Source organism: Cricetulus griseus (assembly GCF_003668045.3).
Source record: "Cricetulus griseus strain 17A/GY chromosome 1 unlocalized genomic scaffold, alternate assembly CriGri-PICRH-1.0 chr1_1, whole genome shotgun sequence".
In the NCBI taxonomy this organism is placed as follows: domain Eukaryota; kingdom Metazoa; phylum Chordata; class Mammalia; order Rodentia; family Cricetidae; genus Cricetulus; species Cricetulus griseus.
The window spans coordinates 165,506,587-165,527,661 of record NW_023276807.1 but is presented as its reverse complement, the minus strand read 5'-3'; the positions used below and the strand labels follow the sequence as shown (position 1 = coordinate 165,527,661).

Below are 21,075 nucleotides of genomic sequence, written 5' to 3'. Positions count from 1 at the left end.
AGCTCCAATCACATGATGTATGGCTGCCCATGTGTAAGGGGGTTTCTTCCTCTCCTATTAGTCCTATCTGGAAACAGACACACTCAAAAGAGTGCCTTGGAAGTGTTCTAGGTGCCAGTAGTTTGAATCCAGTAAGCTGACCTCAAGGGTCAACTGCTACTTGGGCATAGGGTGTGGTGACTTGATTGCATTAATCTCTTGCTCTTGTATCTGCTTTTCTGCTTGGAAATATGGTGGCATCTACCTAGGATACCAATACTTGAAGCAAGAGGACTGTGAGTTTGAGGTCAGCCTGGGTTACATGGGGGAATTGGAAGTCAATCTGAATCATATTAAAAATAACCTGTCCCATAAATCAAAACTTCTTTTGCCTTCCCAGAAGAGCCATAAGCAAAATGCAAAACTGGTTATAGTAGCAGATTATCCACTGATGATTTACTCATCTAATAGTTTAGGATTAACAGTCTCATGTGGGCAGTGGTACACAGAACCCCTCTATGTGCAGGAGAATGTGCACAAGTGTACACATGCGTGTAGAGGCCATAGGTCAGCTTTGGCTATTGTCCTTCCTGAGCTGCCCACCTTGGTTTTTGAGACAGTGCCAAGCAGGCTAGGCTGGCCAGCCAGCAAAAGCCTAATAATCCTCCTGCCTCCTCTTCAGCAGTGGGGTTGCAGGTGCACACCAGCATGCTTGGCTTTTTATGGGAAGCTCAGACTCACGGACTCACACCTGCTTAGCAAGCACTTCCTTGACTCTGTTACTTCCCAGCTTCTTTCAATTGGTTTGTAAGAACATTGAAAACTAAGTTGAACCTTCTTTTTGAGTTTTTGAGACATCTTATTATATATCTCTAGCAGTCTTTCTGTCTCAGCTTCCTGAGTGCTGGGATTAAGTTGTGCTTCACCTTGTCTGACCTAAATTTTTACTTTCAAATTCTCAAAATACTGAGTTTATATTTATTATGTAGCATTGTTAAACTTTCTCTTATGTTTTACTATGCAGTCTCAAATTATGACCATGATATATGTATGTACAATAGACTCTGTCTCACATGTGGAGAGCTGGGGCATTGGGCTCAGGCTGGGAAAAAGATGAGAGTTTGGATGTAGGCCTGTGTTTCAGGTCCTTGTGTCTTGTTGCCCCAACTAAATGAACTATCTTCAATTGAATATATATGTGTATATATTACATATGTGAGTGTGTACTCATGAGTGTGGGTGCCCTCTGAGGTCAGAGAGACCTTGTCTCCAGAGTTGGAATTCACTGTGTAGACTAGGTTGGCCTTGAACTCATAGAAATCCATATGCCTGCCACTGCCTCCCTAGTGCTGGGATTAAGGTAAACTTGACGATACCCAGTTCAATTTTCTTCTTCTTCTCCTTTTCCTTTTCCTTTTCCTTCTTCTTCTTCTTCTTCTTCTTCTTCTTCTTCTTCTTCTTCTTCTTCTTCTTCTTCTTCTTCTTCTTCTCTCTCTCCTCCTCCTCCTCCTCCTCCTCCTCCTCCTCCTCCTTCTTCTTCTTTTTCTTCTTCTTCCTCTCCTCCTCCTCCTCCTCCTCCTCCTCCTCTCCTCCTCCCCTCCTCCTCCTCCTCCTCCTCCTCCTATTCTTCTCGAGACAGGGTTTTTCTGTGTAGCTTTGGAGCCTGTCCTGGAACTTGCTCTGTAGACCAGGATGGACTCGAACTCACCTCTCAAGTGCTGGGGTTAAAGGCATGTGTGGCAACACCTGGCAATTTTTTAGTTTAATTTTTGCATATCTTTCCATACGTTCTAGATATTCACTCCTTGTTTGTGTAGAGCTGCTGAGGACTTTCTGGCACCCTGTGGATCAGCTGATCATTCTATTTTTTGGGATTCTTTCCTGCTCCTTGAGTCCTGTCTAGAAACCCTGTCTGTGCCTCTATCTTGAAATGCCCTACATTGTGCTCTAGCAAGTTCAGTGTCTTAGCACTAAGTTAAGGTCTTTAATCTGCTTTGAATTGTTTTTTTGTGCAGAAAGAGAAAACTGAATGGATTTTAATTATTCTTCAGGTGGGTATCCAGTTTTTCCTAGCACTATCTGTCAAATAAGTATTTCCACTCTAGTATATCATTTTGACCTTTTCATCAAAAATTAGAAGGCTGTAACCGTGTGTGTACATTTCTGGGTTTATTATTATGTTCCAATGGCCTACATATCTGCTTTTGTGCCCTCACTGTACTGTCTTTGTCACTGTGATTGACTGGAGTATGAGGTTAAGTACTGTGACATTGCTGGAAGCTTATTTCTGGTCAGGACTGCTGTGGCATTTTTGTGTCTCCACAACACTTTTAGGATTTTTTTTGTCTAGTTCTAGGAAGAATAGCACTGGGATTTTGATGGACTCTCATAGAATTTGTAGGTTTGTCATTTTCACAGTATTAATTCTGCCAATTCAGGAGATTTGGAAGTCTTCCCCAAATCTTTTTATACTCTTCAATTTCTTTTTTCATTGTTTTAAAGTTTTCATTGTTCTGGGTGGTGGTGGTGGCACACACCTTTAATCCCAGCACTTGAGAGACAGAGGCAGGTAGATTTCTGAGTCTGAGGCCAGCCTGATCTTCAGAGCAAGTTCCAGAACAGCCAGGGATACAAAGAGAAACCCATCTTGAAAAAACCGAAAGTTCAGTAAAAACTGGGAGGTGGTGGCACATACCTTTAACCCCAGGAGGCCACCAATCATGTGGTAATTAAACGAGTCAATTGTGCACTGTATTGAGCAGCATCTAAAACATGGTAAACCTAACGCTATCACAGTTACTGAAAGTTTGTGTTTGGACACCCATCTCTTCTTCAGTCTTCTTTGTGACTTCATTTTAACACTAGGTGGCAGCAGCTCTCACCTACATTAAAATGAGGAACGTTACCTAACTGCAGGATAAGGGAGAGGTAGCAGCAAAATGGGGAAGAGATGAAGAGATGGAGGTGAAGATGGGCATAAACAAGAGACACAGAAAGAGGAGAGAGGAAGAGGGGAAGAAAAGGGAGGTAGAATTTGGTAATTTATTTTAAAGTTAGAATACAAAGTAATGGGCTTTATCCCAGGAACTTTAGATATGTATTCACTTTGTTCAAGTTCATTATCTTTTCTTACTGACCCTATGTCCCTTCCTGCTAGAATTTGGTATTTCCTTTCCTTTTTTTTTTTAAGACAGAGTTTCTCTGTGTAACAGCTCTGGCTGTTCTGGAACTCACTCTGTAGACCAGGCTGGCCTAGAACTCATAAAGATCCATTTGCCTCTGTCTCCTGAGTGCTGGGATTAAAGGTGTGTGCCACCACCACCAGGATCTTTTTTTAAACAATAATTTTTATTTTTATGTGTATGGGTATTTTCTCCTTGCATGCATGTAGTGTCTGCAGAGGTCAGATGATGGCTTCAGATCTCTTGGGGCTGCAGTTACAGAGGGCTGTGAATGGCTATGTGGGTGCTGGGATTCGAATCTGTGTCCTCTGGAAGAGTAGCCAGAGCTCTTAACTGCTGAACCATCTCTCTATTCCTTAAGATTTTATTTTATGTGTTAGGGTATTTTTTTCTGCATGCATGTCTGTGCACCATGTATGTACATGCCCTTAGAGGCTGGAAGAGGGTGTTGGATGCTCTGGATCAGGAGTTTCAGATGGTTGTTAGCACCACGTGGATTCTGGGAATGGAATCTGGGTCTTCTGAAGAGCAACAGGTGCTCTTTTTCACTGGGGTATTTCTCCAGCCCAAATTTGGTACTTCTAGAGAAAATTCAGAAAATAGTCTTTATTTGTAGGTCTTTATTGGACAGCCATCTTCCACACCCTTGAATGTTTTAAGTTTTATTTCTCCTGTAGCTGTGGGGGTGCAGTGGTGTCATATACTCTTTGTTGATATAGTTAAGGATTATGAGTGGGTCTGGATGAGAGTTTTTGCTAGATCATCGTATGTCACATGTCTGCAAAAAAAAAATTCTTTTTTTTGGGTGGGGGGAGGTTTTGAGAAAGGGCTTCTCTGTGGCTTTGGAGGCTGTCCTGGAGCTCACTTTATAGACCAGGCTGGCCTCGAACTCAGAGATCCGCCTGCCTCAGCCTCCTGAGTGCTGGGATTAAAGGCGTGCGCCACCAACGCCCGGCAAAAATGTGTAGCCCAGGCTGGCCTCGAACTTGTGATCCTCCTGCCTCTTCCTCCTTCCTCAAATCCTACAGGCGTGCGCCACCACAACTGGCCAAAAATGTTTTCTGTTCGTTATTATCTTACTCTTCTCCTCTTCCTCCTCTTCCCCCTCCTCTTCTAATTCAGGCCAAAGTGTAAATACAGTCTCCTACTACCACAAATTATGCAGTGGAGCATCTCACATTTGGGGAACTTGCTGGGCTCCGCACGTCCAGAGTGTAAAGGATAAGCCTCGTCTTGGGAAATACCACCTTTGTGATCACGACATCTCCCTTGCCAGCTAAGTATAGGTTGGATTGTCGAGGTGGCTCAGGGATAAAGGCTTGCGGCCAAGCCTGATGACCTGCATGTTTGAAGCCACCCTGGGCTACATAGTGGTCTTAGGCCATTCTGGATTGACTGTTTCAATAAAACCAAAAGCAAAGAAGTGTGACAGGTAACAAGATTGGTGTGTTTGACCTTAAAAGCTGGCCTTGTAACTTGATACCTACTGAGTGCCCATTCCCCTCTCAATCGGAACTCTTTGCCTGTTTTATCATAGAGTCGTCGCTACTCAGGATGATATAATATGTCCCTTCCTGGGTCAGAGACTCTCGAGCATTATCTGTAACCCTTACAACCCAGGAAATCTACACACAAGATATTCTTCTTGCTTTAGGATCAGAGGAGGGACACTGGGAAGGTCCTGGCCTCAGCCAGGAGCAGCTCTGGCAAACCCTCCCGCATTGTGCCACCATTTGCTTGGGACCCTAAGAAGTGACTAGATGGACCCTCACGGTCACTGTTTTGATGACGATCCACACAAATTCATCTGCTCTTTGTAGAAGCTATCGCCAGAGCCTCGACTGTAGGCGTGACTCGTGAGGTGTGACTCCCACCGCGGACCGGTTGAGTCTGAGCATCCCCTTGTGCGCACACAAAGCCCTTTATTGAAGCGGCGGTTGACGCAGAGCGAGCGCGGGGCAAATAGGAGCGCATGAGCAAGCAGGCCGGCGCTAGAGCAGGCACCAGCAAGCAGGCAGGCGCGCGTCCGCGGCAGGGCGGCTGCGAGTGCGCGGCCATGTGCGCCTAGCCCTGGGTCGCGGGGCCGCGGCTCCAGCCCGGTACAGAGGGCTGGGAGCCGATGGGTGTGGGAGGGCCACGAGGGCAATTAGCTGCTCCGTCCCAACCTATTCTGTCTGGAACTGCACCCTGGAAAGGGGGGTGGCCAGTGCAAACCTGGCGATGCCGGCGCGTAGAGCTGCAGGTTCATTGTCCCTATCACAGCCACAAGGGCGCGCAGCTGTGATACCCGGCGTGGGGACTCAGGTGCAGGCAGTGACCACTTATGGTGCCATGGCGTACGGCTGCCTACTGCAACCTCGGACAGGACGACTGTCGTTTGGTTTTCCCTCTCCTTCGATGGTGTCTGAACTGAGAACGACTGCCTGAAAACGAACAGAACTAGCTTTTATGTTCAGATACAACGAATATTTACGAAAGTGCTTCCTGACACCCTTCAATGCTTTGTCGCGACCTTGATTATTTGGCTATAACATATTTAAATTAGATCTGTTAACTAGAACTGTTGCTGTTCTTTCAGGCAAAGTGAATAGAGCATCTGAGACGATACATCAGGCTCCTATGTAAGGAAAAGATTGTGATCGTTCGCTATGGCATATGGCTTGCCAAGAAGAAACACAGTGCAAACCATTTTGAAGGGCAGCTGTTATAAAATGTAAGTACACACACACACACACACACACACACACACACACACACACACACTCACTCTACGGTAGTATTGCTGGAGTTGTGATCCACTGCTTTTGCAAGGATCAGAACTTTGGTTCCTAGCACATGCTGGCTTACAATAGTCTCTAACTCATTTCAGGGGACCTGTCACCCTCTTCTGGACCAAATGGGCATAAAGCATGCATGACCACACATACATATGTGAAAGGAAAACACCTATATAAAATAATCTGAAAATTAGATATGCATACAGGGGAGGGAAGGATTTATTTGGTGTCATTTCCAGGACACTTTCACACCATAGTTCATCACGGAGGTAAACCAGAGCTCAAACTCTAGGCAGGAGCTTGAAGAAGAAACGTTGGAGGAACACTGCTTGCTGGCTGACTCAAGGCTCATGCTTAACTAACCAGATATACCCCAGGCGACCTGTCCCCAGGTAGTGGTGAAACCCACTGTGGTCTGGGCCCTCCTATGTAATTAACAGTCAAGATAAGCCTCCACAGATGAGGCCACAGGCCTTGTGATCTGGGAAATCCCTCAGTTGAGACTCCCTTCTTAGGTCATTCTAGGATGTGTCAAGTTGACAGTTACAACTGAGATACAATTCTATTTAGTCTTCACACCAAAGTAAGACTTTGAAATGAGAAAATAGTTTTCTAGGTTGATCAAACCACAGCCACGTGTTTATGATATTCTGGGGGAGGCTCTGTCACCTTTCTTAAAAACATTTTAATTTTTAAGTTAGCATATTAAGTAGTGGGCTTCTTCTTCTTCTTCTTCTTTCTTCTTCTTCTTCTTCTTCTTCTTCTTCTTCTTCTTCTTCTTCTTCTTCTTCTTCTTCTTCTTCTTTTCTTCTTGTTTCTCAAGACAGGCTTTCTCTGTGTAACAGTCCTGGTGGTCCTGGAACTCACTTTGTAGACCAGGCTGGCCTCAAACTCATTGAGATCTGCCTGCCTCTGCCTCCTCAGAGCTGGGATTAAAGGTATGAGCCGCCACCACCAGGCAGGTTTCTTAGTATATATGTCTAAATGCATATGTCTGTATGTTTTTCTTCCATTTCAGTCATTCAAAACCAGGTTCACTGCTGCCATCTTAACACACATCTTTAGAGTATACAAATATACTAATAAGACTTGTATAGAACACTTCCTTAGCTGGTGTACAAAGATTCAGTTTAGCTTCCTGTCCTCTTTGGCAGGCAGTGTATGTCAACATGGACTTTTCAGTCTGGAGTCCTGGGCTCCAAGCCTGGCTCCCTTTGTACACTGTCTTATCCTTATCTTCCACATCTGTAACACAGTGCATGCTTATCTCCCGTTGAGGGGCTTGCAAATGAACTGATGTAGGTCTAAGACCTGCTAGTTGCCTGGGTTATAGGGAACACATAACGAACACACACTTCTACCACCACACAGTAGTCACAGTCTGTGGTATTGCCTTAGAGAATTGCATTTGTTTTACAGTGTGTTTTGAGACAGTCTTATTGTGTGACCATAGCTGGCCTGAATGAGCTGTTTGGCTGTTCAGATCAGGCTGCCTTCTGCCTTCTGCCTCTGCCTTCCAGGTGCCAGGATTAAAAGTCATGCACAGCCATGCTTGACTTTTACTTTTTAGCCCCTCTGTTTTGGTTTATGACATTTACCATTATGAGTCAAGCAAAGTTTTCTTTTTAAATAATGTTCTGAGATGTCAGTGTGGATCCTTAAAGGCTACATGACTAGAGTGGCAGGGAAGTTAACACTTCATTACATTCCGCTTGGTTTTGCCAGTCCTGTGTATTTAAACCTTGGATTACATAAGGTACCATTCAAGTAAGTATCATTACAAGTGTAATTTTAGCCAGGTCAGGTGGCACAGGCCTGTAATCCCAGTGCCTTGGGAGGCTGAGGCAGGAGGATTATAAATTAAAGACCTGCCTGGGCTATTTAGGAAAAACAACAACAACAACAACAACAACAACCAAGGAAACAAAATAAAGAAATAAGACATAAAACACACTAAACCTACAGTAGGAGTTGATTCTCTCCTGCCACTTAAGGATCCCAGGGATCAAGTCTGGGTCATTGACCTCGATGGCACAAACTCTGACCTACAGAGCCATCTCAGTCTGTTTTTTTTTTTTTTAAACCAGAGTGAGAATTTTTACATCTTTGTGATTTTTTCCACTGTTTCTATAATAATTTTACACTGTTAAGCCAACTCCCTAGAATTGCATGATGAGCCGGGTGGTGGTGGCAGCACACACATTTAATTCCAGGACTCAGGAGGCAGAGGCAGGCAGATCTCTGTGAATTTGAGGCAAGCCTGGTCTACAATGTGAATTCCAGGATAGGCTCCAAAGCTACAGAGAAACCCTGCCTCGAAAAACAGAAAGCAAAACAAAACAAAATTTGCATGGTGAAGTATCAGCGAAACTGGAGGAGAAAAATCAAAGGATGGCATGTGTCACATGTCCCCCCACTCATTAAAGTAAATGGGGCTGACGGAATGTGGACTGTAGAAACATGTAGCTGATATTTGTCCCTCAGAATTAAGTAAAATTAAGGTTCATAACAATCTTTTTTTGTTTTGTTTTTTGAGACAGGATTTCTCTGTCTTTGGAGGCTGTCCTGGAACCAGCTTTTGTAGACCAGGCTTGTCTGGAACTCACAGAGATCCACCTGCCTCTGCCTCCCGAGCATATGGCCTCCCTGGCCATAGCAATCATTTTAATGTAGTTTGTAGTTTCATTTATTTCTCCAGGTTATATATGAAGTCCTTGCATATGCTACATAGCCTGCTCAATGTGTGATGTACGTTCTTTACTTTTTGTGTATGAGTATTTTGCCAGCATGTCTCTCTGTGCACCATGTGCATGCAATACCCTCAGAGGTCAGAAGAGGGTGGTGTTGGATTCCCTGGATATTGGATTTTCCCTGGAATTGAAGTTACAGATGGTTGGAAGCCACCAGGTGTGTGCTAGGAATTGAACCCTGGTCCTCTACAAGAGCAACAAGTGCTCGTAACTACTGAGTCATCTCTTCAGTCCCATCCCTTTGTTGTTTTTTAAGACAGGATTCTACCATGTGCACCAGGCTGCTCTAGAACACAATATATTCTAGGCTGGCCTCAACCTCACCATCCTCCTGCCTCTGCTTCCTAAGTACTAGGGTTATAGTTGTCCTATCGACTCAGGACTGCAAGTGTGCCCTATCATATCCAGCTCATGATATTATTTAACCCACAAAAGACATTTCAGGTGGGTGTGGTGGCACACACCTTTAAACCCAGCACTTGGGTGGTTTCAGAAGCTGGCAGATCTCTGAATTTGAGGCCAGGCTGGTCTATATAGAAGTTCCAAGCTAGCCAAAGTGTGACAGTGAGACCCTGTGCCAAAATAAAAATAAAAAAAAATTTTTTTTGGTTGTGAGCCTAGCCTTTAACGCTGAGCCATCTCTCCAGCCCATTTTTCCCTGGTGTAAGAAGGGAATTTGAGAGCCCATCCCATGTGAAGAGATGCACTCTTGGCCTGGACACATGGGGAGAGCTTAGGCCTGGCCCAGGATGATGTGGTGGACTTTGGGGAGCCACTGTCAAGGGCCCTACCCTGCCTGGGGAGTGGAGGGTGGATGAGGTGGGGGGCAGATGAGGGGTTGGGAGGGAAGGTTTCGGGGAGGGGAGGGAGAGGGAGAAGGGATTGACATGTGAAGCAAGCCTGTTCTTAATTTGAACTAATAAAAAAAATAAGAAAAAAAAGAATGAAATCCTTAAAATTATCCTTTACATATTTGATAACTTGTGATAGAGAATGTTAAAGATTTTAATATTTAACATTACTTCCTTATGATTATAACTGATATATGTATTAATCATCTTTTATGTATTCCATAAAATAGTCAATAAAATATATTTTAAACAAAAAAAAAGACATTGTAGCTTATAGTTCCTGTTTACAATCTCATTAGTGGATTGTAAACAGGATTGTGAACAAATCCTAGCACAGTGTCTCTGTTAATTAGTAGGTTTTTATTCCTAGTTAAGGTGGTAATTCTGGAAAATCCTCCAAAAACTGAACTGGAGGGAAAGATAGCAAGGTGTCTGTATTTCACATAGCACGCCCAATAAAAACTTGAACAAGTTCGTGAACTTTTGTCTCAGACAGGAACCATGGGACCTTGCAGAGCTCACTAAGATCTGGTACACAAACTTAATGAAAATCAGGTTGCCATTCTTGGGAGAAATTGCATTTGGTAGTCCCATAAAGCTTGTAACACGCAAAACCTTCAAGGATGAACTGCAGCCTTCATTAGAATGTGAGTTCTCTCTCTCTTAAATATCTACTTTAATAAATGAGTGATTTATCATTTGCTAGTGACCACAGTACTTTTAAGTTTGTTATCCACACTGTGCTTCCCGTCTGTCCTCAGTCAAGTTGTTCATTCTTCAACAGTGTCCACCTGCTCTGTGTTTTGAGATGGTGAAAGGTGAAAATGCCACTCAGATGGCTTCATTTGTTTTACCCTTTTAGGTATCAAACTGGAAAAAGAATTTGAAATGAAACGCCTAACCACGCTGAAGAATCAGGAGCAGGCTTGTGAGGAGATTCAGGTTGCACTAAGGCAAACGAGAGTCGGTTTGAGAAGACCACTTCAACCCAAGTGACCTATTGTGTTGTTGAATCTGAACCTGTTTCTGGCAACCACAGGGATGGAGGTCTTTCTTTCATGCTGTTGAGTAGACAAGTGATGCCTATGAGTGACTGGCCAATGTTTCTCGACATGGCTTGGTGGACACTGACGGAACTCCTGGGTTCCTGCCACACTCTTGTTCTTTGTGTCACTTTACAGCAGCCCTCCCTGTAAGTAGATGAAAACTCACCTGGAGTTGAGTAGTTTTGTGTCTTTCATTTCATGCTTATAAGATGTCGTGGAGAACAGTCCTCGTGAGAGGCAGCATTCTGAAGAAACATTGGGACTGTGCATCTTTGAGATCCCAAGGAGAGTTCTCAGAAAGGTGGTGAGAGAGAAGTTCTCTTAAAAAGGAGAAACTGCACATTTTCGTCTGGTTAAGAAAATGGTAGATTACATTTCAGTAACTCCACAGCTGTCACTCTTTGGTAAAGTGTCACTTACTATTCTCATGCGGCACTTTATTTTTAATGCTTGATCATGTGGCCCTTTAAAGAGAGACTTACTCTGTTTTTGTTCTCCTGAAAAAAAATTGTCAAGTCACTTTCCTTCCAGCTAATGTTCTTTCTACAATGGACCTGGAGCAGGTGCAGTGCGTGCTCGTGAAAGGGACGTGAAGGGACAAAGAAGGCCTTATTGTGAGGAAAACTCATATTTGCAGAGTGGCTGGGGAATGAGGAATTAACTGGAAAGAACTGAATTTGTATGAACCAAGTTTTCTAGAATTTGCATACAATAAAGCGTATTTGGATAATGTTATATTTAAGCATTTTTTGTTTGTTTTTGTTTTTTAAAGTGGTTCAACAGAGACCTTAGGATCGTCTCATCCCCTGGATTCATAGAAGGCTCTGTGACGTAGCGGTATTTAAACTCTCAGCCTTGAGCTGATGTATAACACAGCGGCAGAGTGTATGTGAGGTCTGGGTCTCCAGCACTGAGAAACAGAAAAAGAACACAGACTCTAGACTTGCTTTTCTTCAGTTATGTATAGTAATGTGACTCAGGCTGGGTGAACTCGGGGTGGGTGACTTGTCTTCAAGTCTATGTGCAAAGTGGTGATAACAATGGTAACTGGTTTATAGGGGCATCATGGGACTGGGTGAATTACCTGGGGCAAAATGAGAATTCCTCTGGTTGTTAACCACTGCTGTGGGCACAGCACCCTGTTGTATCATTATAATCTAGATGTAGAAGATGGCGTTTACCTGACTCTGTCAACCTTTGTGGAATTTTTCAGAAAATGTCTTGAAATCAGGTGTAGTATGTACTCTTGCCATTCCACCATGCAGGAGGCTGGAGGGTGAGGCAGGGGGATTACGAGTTTGAGGCCATCCTGGGGTAGAGAGTGAGATCTTGAGTGTGTGTGTGTGTGTGTGTGTGTGTGTGTGTGTGTGTGTGTGTGTGTGTGTGTTCAGGTTGTGTGGCCTGTTATTTTAATATTATTATTGATGTGGGCACAGCCATGACAAGGGCCAAGGCCACAGAAATTGGCAAAGCTCTCTTCTTCCTCCGGTTCAAGTACACAAGTTTGCAGAGTATTGATTAGCATGTGCAAAAATAGAACCCTGTCCTCCTTCTGTTTACAGCCCAAGGCTGCTGCCTCCAGGGACCTGCTTCTGAGAGCAGCTAAGCTGCCCTACCATCCTGCACATAGAGGTTACCAGTTGCTTGTGTGCTGCTCCATGAGACCCCAGTTTTTGTTTTTGTTTTTTGTTTTTTGGGTTTTTTTTTTTTCAAGACAGGGTTTCTCTGTGTAGCTTTGGAGCCTGTCCTGGCAAACTCACAGAGATCTGCCTGCCTCTGCCTCCCGAGTGCTGGGATTAAAGGTGTGCGCCACCAACGCCCGGCTCCCAGTTTGTTTTTTAAAATTTTTTTATTAGAAACAAGCTTCTTTTACATGTCAATCCCAGTTCCCTCTCTGTCTCCTTCCCCTCCTCTCCTGCTCCCCCATCCCAACCCCTTTCTGCTCCCCAGGGAGGGTGAGGCCTTCCATGGGGGATCTTAAAAATCTGTATCATTTGGGGAAGGACCTAGACCCTCTCCTGTGTGTCTAGGCTGAGAGAGTATCCCTCTATGTGGAGAGGGCTCCCAGGTCCATTTGTATGCTAGAGATAAATACTGATTCACTACCAGGGGCCCCGTAAATTGCCCAGAATTCCAAACTGACATCCTTGCTCAGGGGGTCTGGATCAGTCCTATACTGGTTTCCCAGCTATCAGTCTGGGCTCCATGAGCAACCCCTTGTTCAGGACAGCTGTCCCAGTGGATTTCTCCAGCCTGGTCTTGACCCCTTTCCTCATCACTCCTTTCTCTCTGCAACTGGATTCCAGAGTTCACCTCAGTTTTTAGCTGTGGGTGTCTACGTCTGCTTCCATCAGCTAATGGATGAAGGCTCTAGGATGGCATATAAGATAGTCATCAATCTCAATTATCAAAGAAGGGCATTTAAGGTAGCCTCTCAACCACTGCTTAGATTGTTAGTTGGGGTCTAACTAGTAGATCTCTAGACATTTCCCTAGTGCCAGAGTTCTTTTTAAACCTATAATGGCTCCCTCTATTGCTGTATCTCTTTTCTTGCTCTCCTCGATTCCCCTGACTAAATCTTCCTGCTCTCTCATGTCCTCCTGTCCCCTTCTCTTCTCCCCCTCTCTTTCTTCTTGCTCCTTCTCCCTTCCTCCCATGCTCCCAATTAGCTCAGGAGATCTTGTCCCTTTTCCCTTCTCTGGGGGACTATGTATGTCTGTCTTTCTGAGGGCCCTCCTTGTTTCCTAGCTTCTCTGGAGGTGTGGGTTGTAGGCCGGTACTCCTTTGCTCTATGTCTAAAATCCATATATGAGTGAGTGCATACCATTTTTGTCTTTTTGTGGCTGGGTTACCTCATTCAGGATGGTTTCTTCTAGTTCCACTCATTTGCCAGCGAATTTCAAGATTCCATTGTTTATTTCCACTGAGTAGTACTCCATTGTGTAAATGTACTACATTTCTCCATCCAGTTGAGGGACATCTAGGTTGCTTCCAGGTTCTGGCTATTACAAATAATGCTGCTGTGAATGTGGTTGAGCAGATGCCCTTGTTGTATGAATGTGCTTCTTTTGGAGACCCCAGTTTTTCTGCACGTGTGTCCGTGTGCCTGTCCTTTATTTCCTTGCAGACCCTGGGCAGGATTCCAGGATCAAGGCACACTACATTTATGGAAGTTCTGAGGTGTCTGTTTAAAAAGTGGTGTCATCTTCTATAACAGCTTGTCACATCTCTGTCTCCTAAAAGCACCCTGGATAGTTTGTGTGCAGAAAGGTGACATCCGAGTGTCCCCCTGTAGTTGCTCATAACACAGATAGTGAGTAGCTTGTAGTTGGCTCTCAGGACCTTGTAGGGCCTGTCACATGCGTCACATCTTCCCTCAGATACAGGATTTGTTAGGTTTTTAGTCTTCGAGCTGTTGTGAAAGTTAATGAACATGTACCTTTTCATTTTTTTCCTCAAAAGTTTTTCCACATAAAGCATCTAACAGTGTCTTGAGAAAAGAGGAGATTTGAAGACACAGTAGTTCCTCAATAGTTGAGAGAAAAGTGCCTTCTGCAGCTGCACAAGTCTTCTGATTACACAATAGTTTAAGGCACGTGTTTTTTTTTTTTATCTCTTAGTACTGCTTGTAGAAAAGTAAAGAACATTGCAAAGTAACTCAATGAAGGCTCAATTTTATAAACCATTTGTGTGTCTGTTTTACCTGCATGTGTGTTTTACCCGCATTGCAAAATAACCTGAGTGAAGGCTCTATTTTATAAAATGTTTGTGTGTCTGTTTTAGCTGCATGTGTGTTTTACCCGCATGTGTTAAATAACCTGAGTGAAGGCTCTATTTTATAAAATGTTTGTGTGTCTGTTTTACCTGAATGTGTGTGTGTGTTTTAGCTGCATGTGTGTTTTGCAGCACATGCATACCTGGTGCTTCAGAAAGCCAGAAGAGGGCATCAGATTTTCTGCAAGTGACGTTACAGTCAGTGTGTGGGTGCTGGAAATTGAACCCTAGTCTTCTGCAAAAGTAGCCCATGATCCTGGCTGCTGAATCAACTCTCCATCTCTTGAGCAAAAGTTTTAAAGCCACATTTTAAAGTGTATTCTTTGGTAATTTTATATGTGAATACAATGTATTTAGATCACATACAACAATATTCCCTTCTCCAACTCCACACAGGCTACCCTCCATATTCTGCCTACAACTTATATGTCCAAAAAACAAACAACAAATCCATTGAGTCTAAATAGAGCTACCCATAGTACTCATGGATGTCCTCCTGGAGCATGGGACAATGACCATGAACCACTGAAGAAAACAGACACTCCCTGCTGGAGCAGCCAGCCCTTAAGTGCCATTATCTCCTTGGGCAGGGGTGGGATCTTATACTGGGGTACTGACTGCTTGATCTTGTGCAGATCTTATTCCAGCAAGCACAGTGGCTATGAGTTCCTGGGTGCAGTGTCTCCAGTCATGTCCAGAAGACATTTCACAGCAACTTGACTCTGGTTCTTGTACTCTTTCTGCCCCTCCTCTTAGATGTTCTTTGAGCTTTGAGTGAGGGAAAGGGTGTGATGTAGATGTCAGGTTTAGGGCTTAGCACTCCATAGTCTCATATATTCTCTTCACTTTCCCTGGTTGTCTCTATTAACTATCATCCACTCTATAGAGAAACTTCTCTTTGCATACCTTATAACTTTCCCTTGAAACGTAGGCATTTGTAAAAAGCCAATCCGTGCTGAGGGAATGGACTGTCGTGTTTACTTTTCTCAGTAGCCTCTAACCTTTCATCCAGACTACTACTTTGATGAGGACCGAACCCAGGAGTCAGAGAGATGACTTAGAAGTTAAGAGCACTTGTTGCTCTTGCATGTAACCCAGGTTTGATTTCCAGCACACACATGGTGGTGCTGATGGTTCTTGAATAGCTTTTTAGGTTGGCCTCTAATTCACAATGATCCACCTGCTTCTGCCTCCACAGTGCTGGGATTAAAGGCATGTATATAATGTCAACAGCCTGGTATTTTGTTTTTGTTTTGAACAATTGAATGTATGACATTCACTCTAGGATTTTAGGATTATGGGAAAGATATGCATTATGGATCCACTCATCCTGATATCAAGTAAGATGGGCATTATGATCTATTTATCCCAGTTATCAAATAAGGCATTTATGAACCTGCTCATCCCAGTATCAGCTAAGACAGGCATTTATGAACCTGCTCATCCCAGGATCAGCTAAGACAGGCATTTATGAACCTGCTCATCCCAGGATCAGCTAAGACAGGCATTTATGAGCCTGCTCATCCCAGTATCAGCTAAGACAGGCATTTATGAACCTGCTCATCCCAGGATCAGCGAAGACAGGCATTCTGAACCTGTTCATCCTGGTATCAAGAAAGACAGGCATTTATGAACCTGCTCATCCTGGTATCAAGAAAGAAAGGCATTTATGGACCTGCTCATCCTGGTATCTAGTAAGATGAGCATTGTGAGCCCAAGCCTAGTCATCAAGTAAGTAGCATCAATGGTCAAAACCAATCAGTGACTATATAAAGATGCTGTGCAAAGATTGAGAGTTACAGACATGATTCTTGTTGAAGGGCAGCAGCTTCTCAGCCCCGCCCTATTGACGACACACCACAGTGACATCAGGAAAAAATTTGCAATTCTGTTTTCTCCAAGGGGAAAATCGTCCAACTTCTCTCGAAGTTGCAAATAAAGAGGAAATGTTTTCTTTATGGGCTGATAAAGTGCCCATGCTTCTCTGAATGAGTGCTCACTATAAGCAAATAATGAAACTTATCAGGACTTGCATGCATGCACACACACATGTAATTTGTCATATAAATGGTCTGAACGATGGATCACATGATCATCTCAATAAATGCAGAAAACACCTAAGACAAAAATCTAATATCCCTTCATGATAAAATCCTCAGAGAGACTAGAAATGGAGGGAATACTTCACACTTTAATAAAGGCTACTTACAGCAAATCTGTAGTCAAGATGATGCTACACATCCAAACACTCCACTAACATTGGCATCTCCACTATTGTTAGGACATGACAAGGGTGCTCACTGCCATCACTGCTATTCATTATAGTGCCAGAAGCCATCCCTAGAGTAGTAAGGTAAAAGAAATAAGAGAGATACAAATATGCAAGGAAGAAGCCAAAGCAGCCTTATTTGTAAATGACATGATTCTACATACCCGAGACACCCTAAGGAAAACACTGGGAAACTCCCAGATCTTAAGGACAATTTCAGCAAAGCGGCAGGTTACAAAATCAACTTCTAAAAACCAGTCGTATTTTTATATACCAATGGCAAACATACTGAGAAACTAATCAAGGAAAGAACCCACTCAAAACATCCTAAAAAGTGTGCCTTGAAATTAAGGGAAAGAGACTCAACAACGAAAAAGCCTGAAAACACGGAACAAAGAAGTGGAAACAGGCATGGGAGACAGAAAGGTCTCCTATGCTTATGGGTAGGGAGTAATACTGCAAAAATGTCCATCCTACAAAAAGCAATCTACAAGTTCAACACAGCTCCAACCAAAGTGCCAGCTCAACTCTTCACTGAAATAAAACAAATCTTTTTATTTTTTAATTTATTTATTAGTTCAAGCTAGGGAACAAGCTTGTTTCACATGGAAGTCCCTTCTCCCTCTCCCTCCCCTCACCCCCATCCCTCCTCCCCACCCCAACCTACCCCCACCCCATCCACCCACCACTCCCCAGGCAGGGTAGGGCCCTCAATGGGGGCTCTGCAAAGTCCACCAAATCTTCCTGTGCTGGGCCTGGGCCCTTCCCCATGTGTCCAGGGCCAGAGTGTAACCCTTCACGTGGGATGGGCTCTCTTGCACCAGGGAAAAATACTAATCCACTACCAGAGGCTCCCTGGAGTGCAGAGGCCTCCTTATTGACATCCATGTTCAGGGGTCTGGATCAGTCTTGTACTGGCCTCCCAGACAGCATCTGGGGTCGAAGTGCTCTCCCTTGTTCAGGCCAATTGTTCCTGTGGGTTTCTCCAACCTGGTACAGACCCCTTCGCTCTTCATTCCTCCCTCTCTTCAAGTGTATTCCCGATTTCAGCTCAGTGTATATCTGTGGATGTCTGTCTCTGCTTCCATCAGCAACTGGATGAGGGCTCTAGGATGGGATAAAGAGAAGTCATTAATCTCGTTTTAGGGCAAGGGCTTTTAGGTTATCCTCTCCACCATTGCCTGGATTGTCAGATCTTGTCATTCTTGTAGGTCTCTGGAGATCTCCCTGGTTCCAGATCTCTTCTCGGACCTATAGTGGCTCCCTCTGATATGGTATCTCTCATCCTGCTCTCTCTCCTATATTCTTCCACCAACTCAATATTTCTGCCCCTCCATTTCCTCTCCTCTACTCTTCTCTTGCTCTTATTGTGGCAGCTCCCTCTCCCCTACCCTCATGCTCCCAATTAGCTCAGGATTTCATGCCACTTTCATTCCTGGGGACCATTTATCCCTTGGAGTCCTTCATGTTTCCTAGTTTCTTTGGTGAAGAGGACTGTAGGTTGGTAATCCTTTGCTCTATGTCTAAAATTCATATATGAGTGAGTACATACCATGTTTGTCTTTTTGTGACTGGGTTACATCACTCAGGATGGTTTCTTCTAGTTCCGTCCATTTACCTGCAAATTTCAAGATTCCACTGTTTTTTTCTGCTGAGTAGTACTCCATTGTATACATGTACCACATTTTCTCAATCCATTCTTCAGTTGAGGGGCATCTAGGTTGCTTCCAGGTTCTGGCTATTACAAACAATGCTGCTATGAACATGGTTGAACATATGTCCTTGTTGTATGAACATGCACTATTTGGGTATATACCTAAGAGAGGAATGGCTGGATCTTGAGGTAGACTGATTCCCATTTTTCTGAGCAACCGACATACTGATTTCCAGAGTGGTCTTATAAGTTCGCACTCCCACCAGCAATGGAGGAGTGTTCCTTTTTCTCCACGTCCTCTCCAGCATAGATTGTCATTGGTATTTTTGATTTTAGCCATGCTGACAGGTGTGAGGTGGTACCTCAGAGTTGTTTTGAGTTGCATTTCTCTGATGGCCAAGGATTTTGAGCACTTTCTTAAGTATCATTTCAGATTCCTCTGTTGAGAATTCTCTAGTTCTGCACCCCACTTTTTAATTTCATTGTTTGGTGTTTTGGTGGCTAGCGTCTTGAGCTCCTTATATATTTTAGAAATCAGTCCTCTGTAAGATGTGGGATTGGTGAAGATCTTTTCCCATTCTGTGGGTGGTCGTTTTGTCTTACTGTTTCCTTTGCCTTGCAGAAGCTTCTCAATTTCAGGAGGTCCCATTTATTAATTGCAGGCCTCAATGTCTGTGTTACTGGCGTAATGTTCAGAAAGTGGTTTCCTGTGCCAATTTGTTCAAGGGTAATTCCCACTTTCTCTTCTAGAAGATTCAGTGTGGCTGGATTTATGGTGAGAATCTTTGATCCATTTGCATTTAAATTTTGTGCATGGTGACAGGTATGGATCTATCTGCAATTTTCTGCATGTCCAAATCCAATTGTGCCAGCACCATTTGTTGAAGATGTTATCTTTTTTCCATTGTATAGATTTAGCACCTTTGTCAAAAATAAGGTGTTTGTAGGTGCATGGGTTAATATCAGGGTTTTCAATTCAATTCCATTGGTCTATCTGTCCATTTTTGTGCCAATACCAAGCTGTTTTCAGAACTATGGCTCTATAGTAGAGCTTGAAGTCGGGGATGGTGATGCCTCCAGAAGATCCTTTATTGTAAAGAGTTGTTTTGGCTATCCTGGGTTTTTTATTTTTCCATATAAAGTTGAGTATTGTTCTTTCAATGTCTGTGAAAAACTGTGTTGGGATTTTGATGGGGATTGCATTGAATCTGTAGATTGCTTTTGGCAGGATTGCCATTTTTACTATGTTAATTCTATCTATCCAAGAGCATGGGAGAGCTTTCCATTTTCTGGTATCTTCTTTAATTTCTTTCTTTAAAGTCTCAAAGTTCTTATTGTTCAGGTCTTTCACTTTTTTGGTTAGTGTTACCCCAAGATATTTTATGTTGCTTGTGGATATTGTGAAAGGTGATGTTTCCATGATTTCTTTCTCATTGGATTTATCATCTGTATATAGTAGGGCTACTGATTTTTTTGAGTTAATTTTGTATCCTGCTACCTTGCTGAAGGTGTTTATCAGCCGTAGGAGTTCCCTGGTAGAGTTTTTTGGGTCCCTAATGTAGACTATCATGTCATCTGCAAATAGTGAAAGTTTGACTTCTTCCTTTCCAATTTGTATCCCTTTGATCCCCTTTTCTTGTCTTACTGTTCTAGCTAGAACATCAAGTACAATATTGAAGAGATATGGAGAGAGTGGACAGCCTTGTCTTGTTCCTGATTTTAGAGGAAACGCTTTGAGTTTCTGTCCATTTAGTTTGATGTTGGCTATTGGTTTGGTGTATATTGCGTTTATCATGTTTAGATATGTTCCTGTTATTCCTGTTCTCTCCAAGATCTTTATCATGAAGGGATGTTGGATTTTGTCAAAGGCTTTTTCAGCATCTAGTGAGATGATCATGTGGTTTTTCTTTTCCAGTTTCTTTATATGGTGGATTACATTGATGGATTTTCATATGTTGAACCATCCTTACATCCCTGGGATGAAGCCTACTTGATCATGGTGGATGATTTTTCTGATATGTTCTTGGATTCGGTTCGACAATATTTTATTGAGTATTTTAGCATCGATGTTCATGAGGGATATGGGTCTGTAGTTCTCTTTCTTAATCATATCTTTGTGTGGCTTGGGTATCAAAGTGATTGTAGCCTCATAGAAAGAGTTTGGCAATATCCCATCTGCTTCTATTGTGCAGAACAGTTTGAGGAGTGCTGGAATTAGCTCTTTTTTGAATTTCTGGTAGAATTCTGTAGTGAAGCCATCTGGCCCTGGACTTTTTTTGGTTGGGAGGCTTTTGATGACTGCTTCTATTTCATTAGGGGCTATAGGTCGATTTAAACTGTTTATCTGATCTTAGTTTAATTTTGGTAAGTGATATTTATCCAGAAAGCAGTCCATTTCCTTTAGATTTTCCAATTTTGTGGAGGACAGGTTTTCAAAGTATGACCTGAAGATTCTCTGGATTTCCTCAGTGTCTGTTGTTATATCCCCCTTTCATTTCTGATTTTGTTAATTAGCATGCTCTCTCTCTGCCTTTTGGTTAGTTTGGCTAGAGGTTTGTCTATCTTGTTGATCTTCTCAAAGAACCAACTCTTTGTTTCATTGATTCTTTGTACTGTTTTCCTAGTTTCTACTTTGTTGATTTCGGCTCTCAGGTTGATTATTTCCTGGCGTCTACTCCTCCTTGGTGAGTTTGCTTCTTTTTGCTCTAAAGCTTTCAGTTGTTCTGTCAATTCTCTAATGTGACTTTCCTCCAGTTTCTTCATGTGGGCACTTAGTGCTATGAACTTCCCTCT

General features: G+C 43.2%; 1 protein-coding gene and 1 non-coding gene across 2 annotated transcripts in view; one reads left to right on the top strand and one right to left on the bottom strand.

The window, feature by feature from the left end:
* The window catches only part of CUNH4orf36 (chromosome unknown C4orf36 homolog), a 19,621-nt gene extending 8,294 nt beyond the window's left edge, over window positions 1–11,327 (top strand). Inside the window, exons 2-4 of the mRNA XM_027388498.2 lie at window positions 5,740–5,874; window positions 10,032–10,186; window positions 10,402–11,327. Coding sequence (XP_027244299.1) covers window positions 5,810–5,874; window positions 10,032–10,186; window positions 10,402–10,535 — 354 coding nt within the window. The 5' untranslated portion in view covers window positions 5,740–5,809 and the 3' untranslated portion in view covers window positions 10,536–11,327. The remainder of the gene's footprint in view (window positions 1–5,739; window positions 5,875–10,031; window positions 10,187–10,401) is intronic.
* On the bottom strand, window positions 4,281–4,445 carry LOC113831176. The gene has a single exon (XR_003479751.1). It is a non-coding gene; the product is annotated as a U1 spliceosomal RNA (small nuclear RNA).
* Window positions 11,328–21,075: the final 9,748 nt, after the last annotated feature.